We start from the raw sequence: 12,979 nt of genomic DNA, 5'->3' as shown, positions 1-12,979 counted from the left end.
CTCATAACTCACATATGTCATCTCGTTCTTTTGTATGTCTAGTTATTATTTTTTAAAAATACAAGCAAAACCTATTAAAAAAATTTTTTTAATGTTTATTTTTGAGAGACAGAGAGACAGAGCACAGGTGGGGGACAGAACATAGAGAGGGGGAGACACAGAAACCGAAGCAGGCTCCAGGCTCTGAGCTGTGATCACAGAGCCCGGCACGGGGCTCAAACCCACGAATCGTGAGATCATGACGTGAGCTGAAGTCGGATGCTCTACTGACAGAGACAGCTATGGGGCCCAAAACTATTTTTTGAAATCACCCATTATAAAACATTTTCCAGAAGATCAGTTGAGCATTTAAGAAGACACATTAAAAAAAATTAAGTTTTTACCTTTGTTTCTGTTCAATTGCTTTGTCCAAGTGTTGGAAGATATCCTGAAACAGGGTGCAGCTGGACCGACTATTAATAGTGTACCCGTATCCTCTTTTCCAATATTGCTTCAGATCATTTAAATATTCTAATACCTAAAAATGAAAATTTCAAAAATCATTATTACATTTTTTTAATGTTAACAGATTCCCTGATTTAACAGTGATTCTCAGAAAAGATTACGTTGTTTAACTGCCATTCTACACAAAGTATGTGGAGTTTATATTTGCCATTTTAAGTCCATGACACATACAAATTTACGATGACACAAAAACTCAAACCGTGGGAGTGTAGAGGAGGGCATGCAAGAGCAAGTGAGGAGCACTGATGCCATAGCCCAGCACCCAGGACACCACAGGACAGAGGGTTAAAGACATGCTCACTTCCCCTTTCTGCGAAAATTAAAGTGATAGCAAATATATATACAGAAAAAAGAAAAAAGGATACACATAGAAGGTTATTTATTATAGCACAGAAAGATGCCAACAGCAGATTAGGAACTTTTAAGAACTTTATGAAGATAGAAACCAGACAGAAGACAAGTTACTTTGGTTCATGTGTCAGTACGGCAAAATTAGTAATGAAATTTGACCAAGAATATAGAAAAGGAATGTACACTGGCATAGTTGTTCTAAAGGGCAAGTTGGCAAACTCCATAAAAGCATACATCTCTATGACCCATTTAATTCCATTTCTTAGGAAGTTTTAGTCACAGAGGAACACAAGAGAGAATGTGTAAGAATGTCTTAACACCAGCACTGCTTATTGAATGGAAAAAAGATTCCTGGAAATACTGACATTTCATTAGTAGGCAGATGGTTGACTAAACTAGGGTATACACATACTATGGAACACTATGCAGTTATTTAAAACTTCTGTATTGTAGATCTTTGTGCACTGATGTGGAAGGATCTCCAGGATGTACTGAATGAGAAGGGCAGGTTGAGAATAATAAATACAGTATAATACCTTGTATTACCAAGACATACATACCTACATGTATACATTATGCTGTTTATAGTTCTAAGAATGACATAGATTATCAACAGCAGCACAGAAAAGGGTTAAAAGGTCCACATTAAACTGACAGCAATGACTGATCGCTATGGAGAGAGGTCCTGGATTAGAATTGGTGATTAAGGCAGGCTTTCTCTGAATGTTAGACTCTGCACTCACGTATCATTTGATCAGATAAACACCAAAACTAGAGAACTAAAATGTGCAATTAAAAGAGACACAAGAGAAGCCTCTGTAGTAATTATAAGTTATTCTTCTCTGAAAAAGCCCCCAGAGAAAACTAGTAGTAGTTTTATTGTAACTTTAAGAGCAAGAGCCAGGGTAAGTCATTGCCATAATCCAAAAACAAAACTAAAGAGATATTAAAAAGGCAATTAAATCAAGAAGTTAGCAAAAGGGACAAAGTAAACATTTTTTTAAAAGGAAGGAATTAACATTAAAAGAATTAAAGTTCTGTCAAATCCATTCAAGAAAATAAAACAAAAACTGTCAGAAATAAAAAAGGAGATATGACTAAAGATTTTTAAAAAAATCATACATGCACACTATTGAAACTTTATCTCAAAAAGATTTGAAAATGTAAATGAAATAAGTGGTTTTTCTAGGAAAATACAAATTACCCAAACTGACTCAGAAAAATCTGATCATACAAAATAGAGACAAAGGTCTACCTAAAACATACCAGGTATATTTGTTTTCTTTTCTTTTTTTTTTTTTTTTAATAATTTTTGTTAAGTTTACTTATTTATCTTGAAAGAGAGAGAGAGAATCCCAAGCAGGCTCTGCACGGTCAGCGCAGAGCGGGATACAGGGCCTGAACTCACGAACTACGAGATCCTGACCTGAGGTGAAATCCAAAGTCGGATGCTTAACCAACCGACTGGGCCACCCTGGTGCCCCCAGGTATATATGGTTTTAAATAGGAGCTCTACGAAACCTTCAAGAAGGGTTAGTTCCTAATATTTAAATTATTCCAAGGTACAGGGAAAGATGGAAAGCTTCTGAACTCATTTTAGGAAGCTACTAGAAGCCTGTACCCAAACCTGAACAAATAAAGCCCTAAGGAAAGGGGCGAGGAAAGAAAATCCGGACCCTGCACTGCAATTCCTGTGCCCTCCACTGTGTCTCCTAGTCACAGCTACGGACACAAATTCCCCCTCACGTTCTAAACCCATCAAAGGAAAAGAATGGGCCCAGGCCAGTAGTACCACCCACAAAGGAGAGCCACTGCCATAAACCAGCCTCACTACAAACAGGCTTTAATGAATCTGAAATAAAACATCACCAAATAAAATTCAACAGCATACGGAAAGAAATGCCATATGCCAGGATGGACTACCTGATACCAAGCATGTCTCCGGACCAAAAAACAAAATATGTAAAATAAATATTTTCAGTCACTGAGTAATCAGCACTGAACTGTGATCGCTGAGAGAAGAGAAACCAACCCAGCAAACCCTACAATTGTCCCAGGTTTGTGCCCGGAGGCACAGGGAAAGGAATGTCAGGCAGAATCCTGCTGAGCAGAGGAGGGAGAACAGACTCTTAAGGGGCTGGAAGTAGCAGGGTGGAGTATCAGAAAGGAGGAAGCTGCCCAGAAGAGAGCTCCAGAAATCTGGGGGTCCCCTTGAGTCTGTCACTGAATGTTGTGGGCGTTACAAGCTGAATTCCAGAGCTATCACAAAAATGGGAGATCATCAGGTTCCAAGCAGCCTAAGTAAGAGACTTTCAGGGCACACTCAGACATCCACAGCTTCAACGCAGACCCCAGAAACGTCACACTTTAACAGCAGAAGCATGTTTACAAGATTTGGTTTTGAGTTTTGTTAAGTTCAGATCTAGGGCATGAAACTCAGAAATAAACGTCAAAAGGATCAAGCTGATCCACAAGTAACTAAACTGTAAACTAAAACAAAATTCAAAACTCTTTAAAGTTATATGACAAGGGGCTCCTGGGTGGTTCAGTCTGTTGAGCATTCGACTTCACCTCGGGTCATGATCTCCCGGTCCGGTCGGTCCGTGGGTCATGGCCCTGCTTGGGGCTCTGTGCTGATAGCTCAGAGCCTGGAGCCTGCTTCGGTTTCTGTGTCTCTGCCTCTCTCTGCCCCTCCCCTGTTCATGCTCTGTGTCCCCAAAATAAATAAATGTTTAACAAAACCCTGTTACAGATGAAACAGCCAGATGAAAACTGTGAGTAAATAAAGTATCATGAATTCCAAAGGCTTAAGAAAATAAAAAAGTCAAAAGCAAAAAAAAAGATATGAAAAGAAGCATAATCACAGAAACAAGCTAGAACAACATCAAAAATAGTTTGGCATCACTATCTAGTAAATTTCAAGTTCTCTACACCCTGTAATCCAGCAATTCTACCACACACACAGACAGAACTTCACAAACGTGTGTTGTGTATGCCCCAATTCACATACAGAAGAATGTTCGTAATAGCCCCAAACTGAGAACAACCCAAATGTCTACCAACAAAATAATGGATAAAAAAAACCTGTGGTAATTCATATAGTGGAATACAATACAACAATGAAAATAAGTGAACTATAGCTACATGCAGCATCATAGGTGAAACTTAAAAACATGTTAACTAAAAACTAGATAGACAAAAAAAGGTGGGTGATTTCATTACATAAACTGTTACTTGTGAAAAAAATGACATCAGTAAATACTAAATTAGTGTAATGATGAAAATCCAAGCACACAAGTAATAATAGTGGGGAAACAATCTCAGATACAGAGGGGAAACATTTTGTTTAAAAAACTGCAAGAGGGGCACCTGGGTAGCTCAGTCGGTTAAGCGTCCAACTTCAGCTCAGGTCATGATCTCGTGGTTTGTGGGTTCAAGACCCACGTTGGGCTGTGCTGACTGCTCAGAGCCTAGAGGCTGCTTCAGATTCTGTGTCTCTCCCTCTCTCTGCCCCTCTCCCGCTTGCACTGTCCTCTCTCAAAAATAAACATTAAAAAAATTTTTTTTAATTGCAAGAAAGGTTTGCCAACCTCTGCAAATAAATCTGAAAACCTGAATGATTTTTATAAGAAAATATTAAATACCAAAACTGACTCCAGAAGAGACAGAAAATCAAGATATGCTCATTACAGTATAAAATATATACAAAGTTGCAAAAAGCTATCCCACAGAAAAATACCTATTTCATATGTCATCTATTTTTTTGAAAACTGCCATTAAATCAACTTTCTCTTTTATGTATCACTATCACACATATATATATACACACACACACACACATATATAACTATTACAGCCATGTTCTTGTTTCTTAGATGCATACCCAAGTATTTAAGGGTGAAGTGCTTTGATGTCTGCCAAGATTATATGTGGTAGACAGAATAAATGGCTGCCCAAAGATGTTTCCATCCTAGTCCCTAGACTCTATCAATATGTTATCTTGCATGATGAGAAGGAATTTGCAAGTGTGATTCGGGTAAGGATGTTAAAATGAGAAAGCTACCCTGGGCTATTTAGGTTGGCCAATGTCATCGCAAACATCCTTAGGATAAATATTTAGCGAGGACAGTCAGAGCAGAAGATTAGCCACAGAAGCAGAGGTCAGAGTGATGGGGGGAAATGTAGGTAGCCTCTAGAGACTGGAAAAGGCAAGGGACAGATCGTCCTCTTGAGCCTCCAGAAAGAACACGGTGCTGATATCCTGATTTTAGGCCTGTTAAGATTCATTTTGAACTTCTGACTTCTAGAACTGTAGGATAATAAATGTGTATTGTTTTAAAACCATTAAGTCTGCAGTAATTCATTATGGCAGCAACAGGAAACTCCCATATATGGAGAAAAGGAAATGTGGCAAAAAAAAGAAAAGGTTAACAACCAGTGAATATAGGTGAAGAATGTGAATGTTTATTGTATTATCCTCACAACTTCTGTCAGCTTCAAATTTATCAAAGTTGCAGAAAAAAAAAAAACTCTTCACAAGCAATAAACAGATATAAGGATAACCCTAAAAAAACAAAACAAAACAGGAAAAGCCAAGTAGTACAGAATCTTAGAATTACAGGGCTGTTCCTGAGTAATCCAACAGTTGCATCCTTTAACAGATAGGGAAATCAAGGCATAGGAAGAGGAAGTGTAACTTTACCCAGATCATGACCTCCAGGGTTTCTGGAGCATGTGACACTACATCTCCCAGAAGAGACGGAGGCACAAAAAGCAAGAGCAAATATTTAAGAGGAGAGGGACTCGGGAAGGGACAGGGAAGGAGGTAAGCAGGTGGAGAGAAGATGAGTCAGTGGAGGCCAGGCCGGTTAGGCTCTGAGACACATCGGCACCACTGGGGGGAGGGGGGTGGGGGGGGCGGGGGTTGGGGGCGGTGGGAGCCTGCACTTCAACCGGAAGCCGCCAGGCCTGGGAAGGGAGCAGGGGGACACAGCACCTCCTAATGGGAGAAGGATGGCCAGCAGAGGCATGTGGGCACCTGCCTAATAGTAATAGTCCACTAGCTGTAGTAACTAGTAGCTGTAGTTGTTCTGCTAAAAGGTAAATTTCCCTTTGACAACACTCATCAATCATTTGTACGGCACTGAAAATTACTGCTTTATCGACTTTTTGCCCTAGAGCAGTCTGGGTAGGGAGAAAAAGGAGGTATCTTGACACAGGTGAATGGGGACCAGAAGTTTCAGTTTATATCTATACTGGGCATAATTAATTACTTTTATGGTCAAGAAATTTCTTTTAAAATTTCTTGTTTTTAAGTTTATCCATTTCCAGAGAGACAGAGAGAGCAAGTGGGGAAGGGGGAGGAGGAGGGGGAGGGAGAGAGAGGTGGGGGGGCGGGGAGAGAGAGAATGAATGAATGAATGAATCCCAAGCAGGCTCTGCACCGTCAGCACAGAATCTGACACGGGCTCAAACTCACGAAACGCAAGACCATGACCTGAGCCAAAACCAAGAGCCGGATGCTTAACCGACTGAGCCACCCAAGCACCCCAGTGGTCAAGAAGTTTCTAAGTGATGACTTTTTGAACAGTTACAGGAGAGGAGCAGACAGGGAGGAAATGGAACGCACCCATTACCCCTGGTGCTGTGTCCTAGAACAGCCACCCACCCAGGGCCCTCTCCTCTGTTTCCCACTCACCTGCTCTTTCCCGCGTGAGCACACGAACACATCACATCACCCTTCATCTGGCTGCTGGTCGCTTTGGTCTTTGAGTAACAGAACAAAGCATTTGTTTACCCTCAAATGTACATTAGCTCTCAGCTTAAGAGCCTGCTTCTATCTGGCAAGTAGTACCCTTCTTTTCAAAATTTGAGGTTAATAATGGATTTCTGCGTGGAGTACTGAACGCTTTGTGTGTATGCAGGAGACGATGAAAGTTCAGACGTCCACGTTCCTGAATGATCCACACAGACACCAGCACTCTACCGGCTGGTGCTATTCTCAGTGCTGTGAAAACAATGAACTCTCCTACCCACCTCTCTGGCTCCCAACATCCCAGAACTGACCAGAATTCACCAGAGGCCTGTCTGCCCTTCTCTTTCTAGAGTCTGAAAGTCCACAGAAAGGCAACATGAATGAGGAGAAAAAGAAGGAAATAGGAAGCAGACAGACAGAAACCATAGAGGAATTACTGCCATGGAACTCAATTTGTCACAAAAACTGTTATAAAAGAAAACTTGGATTTTAACAGCTCTGTAGTCCTTTCCAGCAGTAAAATCTGATGACAGGCAAAATAGATTTTTAACCAGGTGGACCCAGAAATCACATCACCATGGAAGAATGTTTTCCAAAGTTTTCTGAACCTGAACTATTTATAAGTGTGTGGGCCGTATCTGAACAATTCATCTCTTTATGCAAGGAACATTACAAGTAATCAAAGGCAGTTCATGTTCCCTACTCTGCTTATTTTTTGAAAAGCTGCTTCAAGTAACAACAACAACGATAAAAATCATGCAAAAAAAGCAAATAAACTACAAAAGTAATACTTACCTTTGCATCATCTATGTCAAAAACATCACACCAAGGAGATTTAACACCTTTAATTGCCAGGTCAAATGAACAGGTAAAAAAAGCTACCTGAATTAAATCTGGAGGGGGAAAAAGAAAGGTAAAATTTGTGAGTTACTGTTTTCTGTAATCTTCCAAAGGCTGAATGTTTACAGAATGTCACGTGCAGCCAGTCAGGGGACCTGGGCACGTCTAGCATGGAGAAAACACGACTCAGCTTCCTCCTGGCCATCACAGACGACTCACTGTGTACTATCCCTAACATAAGGAACCGTCAGGAAGAAACCACGAGGAGGTACAAATTTCAGTCCAATGAAAATAAGATGCTTTCTCTCTACAAAATAGTAACTTTTTCAGGTGTTTGTTAAGAGCATATTTGCTTAACGAACCCAACAAGAAGTTTAATCCAAGAACTTGTTAAACAGAACTTGCTTTTGTTCGTTTTAGAGGGCTGGAGGAGGGGACATAAAGTTATAAGCTTTCAGTCCTCATCTTGAAAATCAGCAATAAGTTCTGAACAGTTCTCTCCAATACACAATTCACACTGTAACTGTTACGAAGGAGTAGAGAGAGGATATAAAAAGGGAGAAAAGAATGCAGAAGGAGGTGAGGAAAGAATGGGCAAAGTGGATCAGGTCAGGAGGAAGGTGAGACAAAGGTCAAGAAGGAGAGAAACAAGCAGGGAACTCACACACTGGAGAGAGGGGAGACTAACAGCATCCGTTTTTCAAACTTGGCTGCTCAGTCAGGCAGATTTCCGAGCAAGGTACCTGGATTTTCACGCTACTAACTAGCCGATTACATTTAGATGCACCTGGAATTTGACAAGAAGGAAGAAGGCAACAAGTCCCCGGGCCATGAAAGGTGGCTATGCCAGTACCAGATGAGAGCAGTGCTCTCCGGTCACGGCAAAATGGGTGACACTCGGTGTCAGAGAGAAAGAAAGTCCGCTGCGAGGCTGCCTCCTACGCTTTACTTTTATTCTTTAATTTCAGAGTCTTTCCACATTCCCAAGAAACCAGTTTTGATTTTAAAGAACTTCACTAAAGCAGCACATAGTACAAAAAGAATATTTGAGAATACACGTAGAACTCACTTAAAACCTTTCTTATGTAAACAAAAGGGTTTATAGTCCTAATACCTAACATACCATAGTGACTCCTAAATGCCAAGGACCTTTGATGAAAGAGCCGGACTCATTCACACCCAAAGTTCCAGTTCTGAAACTGTGAAAGTCAATCCTAATGATCTAGTCTTCCACTAGAAGGGAGTCGACAGAAAAATCTCACCAAAAAACACTTATGATGATGACAGGCTACGGAACCTAACTCTGCCACTAATCATCCTGAGCACGTGACTCTAACCTCTCAGGTCTCAATCTCCCCACCTGCAAAACAGAAATGTGAGGAAGTCTCTCAGGAGTTACAGCTTTGACCCATCTACTATGACCACGCTGATCTCTTGGTCAGTCTTGTGGAACCACAAAAATATTTCAGATGGATCAGAGATTTAAATGTTAAAAAGCTAGGGCCGCCTGGCTGGCTCAATCAGGTTAAGTGTCCGACTCTTGATTTCGGGTCAGGCCACAATCTCATTGTTCGTGGGATTGAGCCCCACATCGGGCTCTACGCTGACAGCGTGGAACCTGCTTGGGGTTCTGTCTCTCTCTCTGTCTCTTTCTCTCTCTGCCCCTCCCTGGCTTGTGCTCACACACGCTCACTCTCTCTCTTTCTCTCTCAAAAAGAAATAAAAATTAAAAAAATAAAACATTAAAAAACTAAAATAAAATAAAGGAAAACATAGGAAAATATAATAATCTTGGGTTAAGGGAGGATTCCTAGGCAAAATACAACACTGAACAGCCATAACAAAAAGACATACATGGCTATGTAAAAGATGCAAAGTGTATAATCAAAGGCACCATAAACACAGTTAAAAAGTGTGCAACAAATTAAGAGAAAATGTTAGCAACATACGATACGGAAAAGACTTATCCTTTGTAAAGCAAAATTAAAGGACATATAATTGACATATCCATAACACATAAAGGGTACCTATGACCAATAAGAAAAACAAAAATCCAATAGAAAATGGACAAGGTAATGAAGAGGCAATTCCCAGAAGGAATGCAAACAGCCAACACACATATGAAGAGAGGCTCATCCTCACAAGTAACCAAAGACATGCAAATTAAAGCTACATACCATTTTTCATTAATCAAATTGGCAAAAATCAAAATGACTAAAGGGGCGCCTAGGTGGCTCAGTTGGTTGTGTCTGACTCTTCGGTTTTGGCCCAGGTCATAATCTCGTGGTTCCTGATTTCGAGCCCCACATCTGGCTTTGCACTGACAGCGTGGAGCCTACCTGGGATATATTCTCTCCCTCTCTCTCTGCCTCCACTCCCCTACTCCCTCTCTCAAATAAAAAATTTAAAAAATGACTAATAGTAACCACTGTTGGATAAAATAGGAAAAGTGAGCATCTCATATATATATTGATATAAATTTTTCTACAGGTTCACAGAACAATTTGGAAATATACGTCAAGAGGTAAAATATGCACTGTCCTTAACCCAACAACTCCAACCTACAGTATTTATCTTACAGATAAATTCTCCAGGGCGAAACCCAGACTGTAAGAATGTTCACTGTAGCATCATTCAAAAGAGTGACAAACTACGAAAAACCTCAGTAGGAAAGTGATTTCCTATAAAAAGAATTTGCACTGCATTAGCTCCAGCTCCCTCCACCAGTAAAATCTGAAGGGTTAAATAAGTTTTTAATTATCACTGACCTAGAAATTCAATTATATAGCCTGTGAAATAACATAAAATTCAGAACAAGACAGATCTGCATAAGACAGATATTCTACTAGGTAAAAATGATTATATACATCATCATCCCTCTACGTTTAAAAAAAAAAAAAAGAAAGAAAAAGTATTTAAATAGCTACAATATTTTTGAGAAGTTACTCTGCCAGGCAGTGTGCTAACGCTTTATGTGAATTAAAGAATCCTTGCGATAATCCTAAAAGAAAGGTACAATTCCTATACCCATTTTACAGAGGAAAAACTATGGCCTAGAGATATTAAGGAACCTGCCAAAGACCAGAGAGTTAGTCGATAGTATAACAGGGTCAAGATTCAAATGGAAACAGTCCAACTCCAGAACCCATGATTTCAACAACCACGCTTAGAGCCTCCAGAGAGAAGTTGCTCTCAGCTACTCCATCAGTAAAACACAACATCTGTTTCCAGTCAGAGACCATTGTTTTTACACATTTTTTTTTTAATGTTTATTTATTTTTGAAGGAGAGAGAGACAGAGCATGAGCGGGGGAAGAGCAGAGAGAGAGAGGGAGACCCAGAATCCGAAGCAGGCTCCAGGCTCTGAGCTGTCAGCACAGAGCCTGACGTGGGGCTCGAACTCACAAACTGTGAGCTCGTGACCTGAGCCGAGGTCGGCTGCTTAACCGACTGAGCCACCCAGGCGCCCCTAAATATCGTTTTTTAAAAAATCTTCAGTCTTACCACCCACTAACAGAATAATGGCTAGACATTACTATAGTTATATAATGGAATTCCGTACAGAAGTTTAAAATGTAAGACTAAAATCACACACATTAAATGAAAAATAAAAAGGTGAATTAAAATTGAATTTCAGACTGCTATCATAGTTTGATACCATTCACGAAAGTTTTAAAACCTGCAAAACGATATCCCATTTATGTACAGGAACCTAAATATAATAACTGGCATGGGATGATTTAAACGCTCAGTTCGTGACAATGGTTACCACTGAGAAAAAAAGAAGAGGAATGAAATCCTGAGAGGGACCAAAGGACCTCAAAGGATTTAAAGCGACTCACTGCGGCATGTTAAAATTTGATAAAACTGAGTTGTGGGTATACTGACGTTCATTAGATTAGCCTTTATGACTATACGTTTAAATGGCTTCCCATTAAATAATTGATTTTGTTAAAGATTTTATGTATATATAAATATATATATATATGTTTATATATATATATATAAACAAAATTTTATTTTCAAGCAATCTCCACATTCAACGTGGGGTCTGACCTTACCACCCTGTGATCCACAGTCACATGCCCTACTGACTGAGCCAGCCAGGTGCCCCTAAAATAAATAATTTTTAAAGCTCTATAGGTGATCTCAATGTTTAGCACCTTTAAGGAAAGAGAAAAAAATCAATTTTAAACGCTAGTCTCGCATCTTTGCTATTTTGATGCTTACAAAGCATTCAGGCTCCATGATTCTAATCTTTTTCTCCCTCATCTGCTACTTCTAGTCTTTTGGAAACTTATTTACAACATACAAAATTCACAATCTTTGGATGCACATTTGTCAACTTCTGTAGTGTGATTTATAAATTCTTAGAAATCAGGGGAAAATCTTATTACTTTTTCTTAAGTTCCTATAGGTAGGTGACCACATGCCCTGGCTTTCCACCTGTGTTCCCAGCATAAGTATTAATAGTTTCTTTCAAGAGTCCCAGGTTGCATAACAAAATTGCCAGTCAGCCCATCCACTGCAATACCTACTGAGAAACACAACTGTTCATTTTTTTCAGCATCTCTAGGCTTAAAAGCCTCAAACAAAATACCCACAGCACTTTGCTTTTCACTTTCTAATACCCTCTTGAAACATTAACCTGGACATACTTCTCAACGGCTTCAAAAGCTGAAAAATTAATATAATATTTCACTTGGGGAGATAATTCAAAAATACACTTCTTGTTTTATAAAGTATGCTTACAGTTAAAGCTTTATATACCTCTGCCCTCAATAAAAAAGTTCCAGGATATTGCAAGACTCTTGTATATTAATTTACATACAGTTCAAGGAAGAATATGACTCTAAAAACAGTAAGCACGGGACACACAATTTTCTTGACCTAGAACACATTATCCTCTTAGTGTAAAATCAATTGTGGGCCTTTAAGAGGAATAACTTTATGCTTCCATATTTTTTCATTTTCAGACTTCAAGAAACATTTAAATTATTTCAGAGTTCAAATGAAAGATAAGGGGCACGTTACCTGCATTTAAATTGTTGACTGGCACTTGCAAAGTAGCTGCGACCTTTTTTAAAATGTTCTGCATTTCTGGTCCCGTTTTGAAGGCTTCTACATGATAAAGTGCCGTGGCATTCTTTTCCACTTCAGTTAAAAACTTCTCACAGTGATCGAAGAATCTCATTAGTTTATCATTAATTCTTGGAGGTCCACACTCCATATCTGAGAGAAAAAAAATTATTTATTTATTATATATACCCTTACCTAAATGACGATCTCAAATTATTGAAAATTTCGTTTCAAGTGTGAAAAAGAACACCAAAAACCTGCTTATTTATTGGCGTGTCTGAAATAAGTGCACACTGACCAAGGAAGGGCCAAACTGTGGAATGACCGTAATTCATGAGTCTGTGGTAGAGAAGACTAAAGAAACAGAGGATCAAATACAAAATAAAATGTTACCGCATGCAGTACTACACAGTGAAAAAAGGTAGCTGAAATAAGTATTTTCTTAAAGAAA

The 12,979-nt window shown here is 39.4% G+C and overlaps 1 protein-coding gene across 2 annotated transcripts in view; it reads right to left on the bottom strand.

Annotated features, from left to right (window-relative positions):
* The window catches only part of MINPP1 (multiple inositol-polyphosphate phosphatase 1), a 50,708-nt gene that overhangs the window by 33,681 nt on the left and 4,048 nt on the right, over positions 1-12,979 (bottom strand). Inside the window, exons 2-4 of one of the 2 annotated variants that reach the window (XM_040454232.1) lie at positions 12,484-12,681; positions 7,406-7,503; positions 384-517 (exon numbers count right to left, since the gene is read on the bottom strand). In XM_040454232.1, the coding sequence (XP_040310166.1) occupies positions 384-517; positions 7,406-7,503; positions 12,484-12,681 (430 nt within the window). The remainder of the gene's footprint in view (positions 1-383; positions 518-7,405; positions 7,504-12,483; positions 12,682-12,979) is intronic. The other variant, XM_040454233.1, reaches the window with a different exon arrangement.

Source organism: Herpailurus yagouaroundi, unplaced genomic scaffold (assembly GCF_014898765.1).
Source record: "Herpailurus yagouaroundi ecotype Mexico unplaced genomic scaffold, PumYag 211, whole genome shotgun sequence".
Lineage (NCBI taxonomy): Eukaryota > Metazoa > Chordata > Mammalia > Carnivora > Felidae > Herpailurus > Herpailurus yagouaroundi.
The sequence above is the reverse complement of the archived record's forward strand: the minus strand, read 5'-3'. Positions and strand labels throughout refer to the sequence as shown.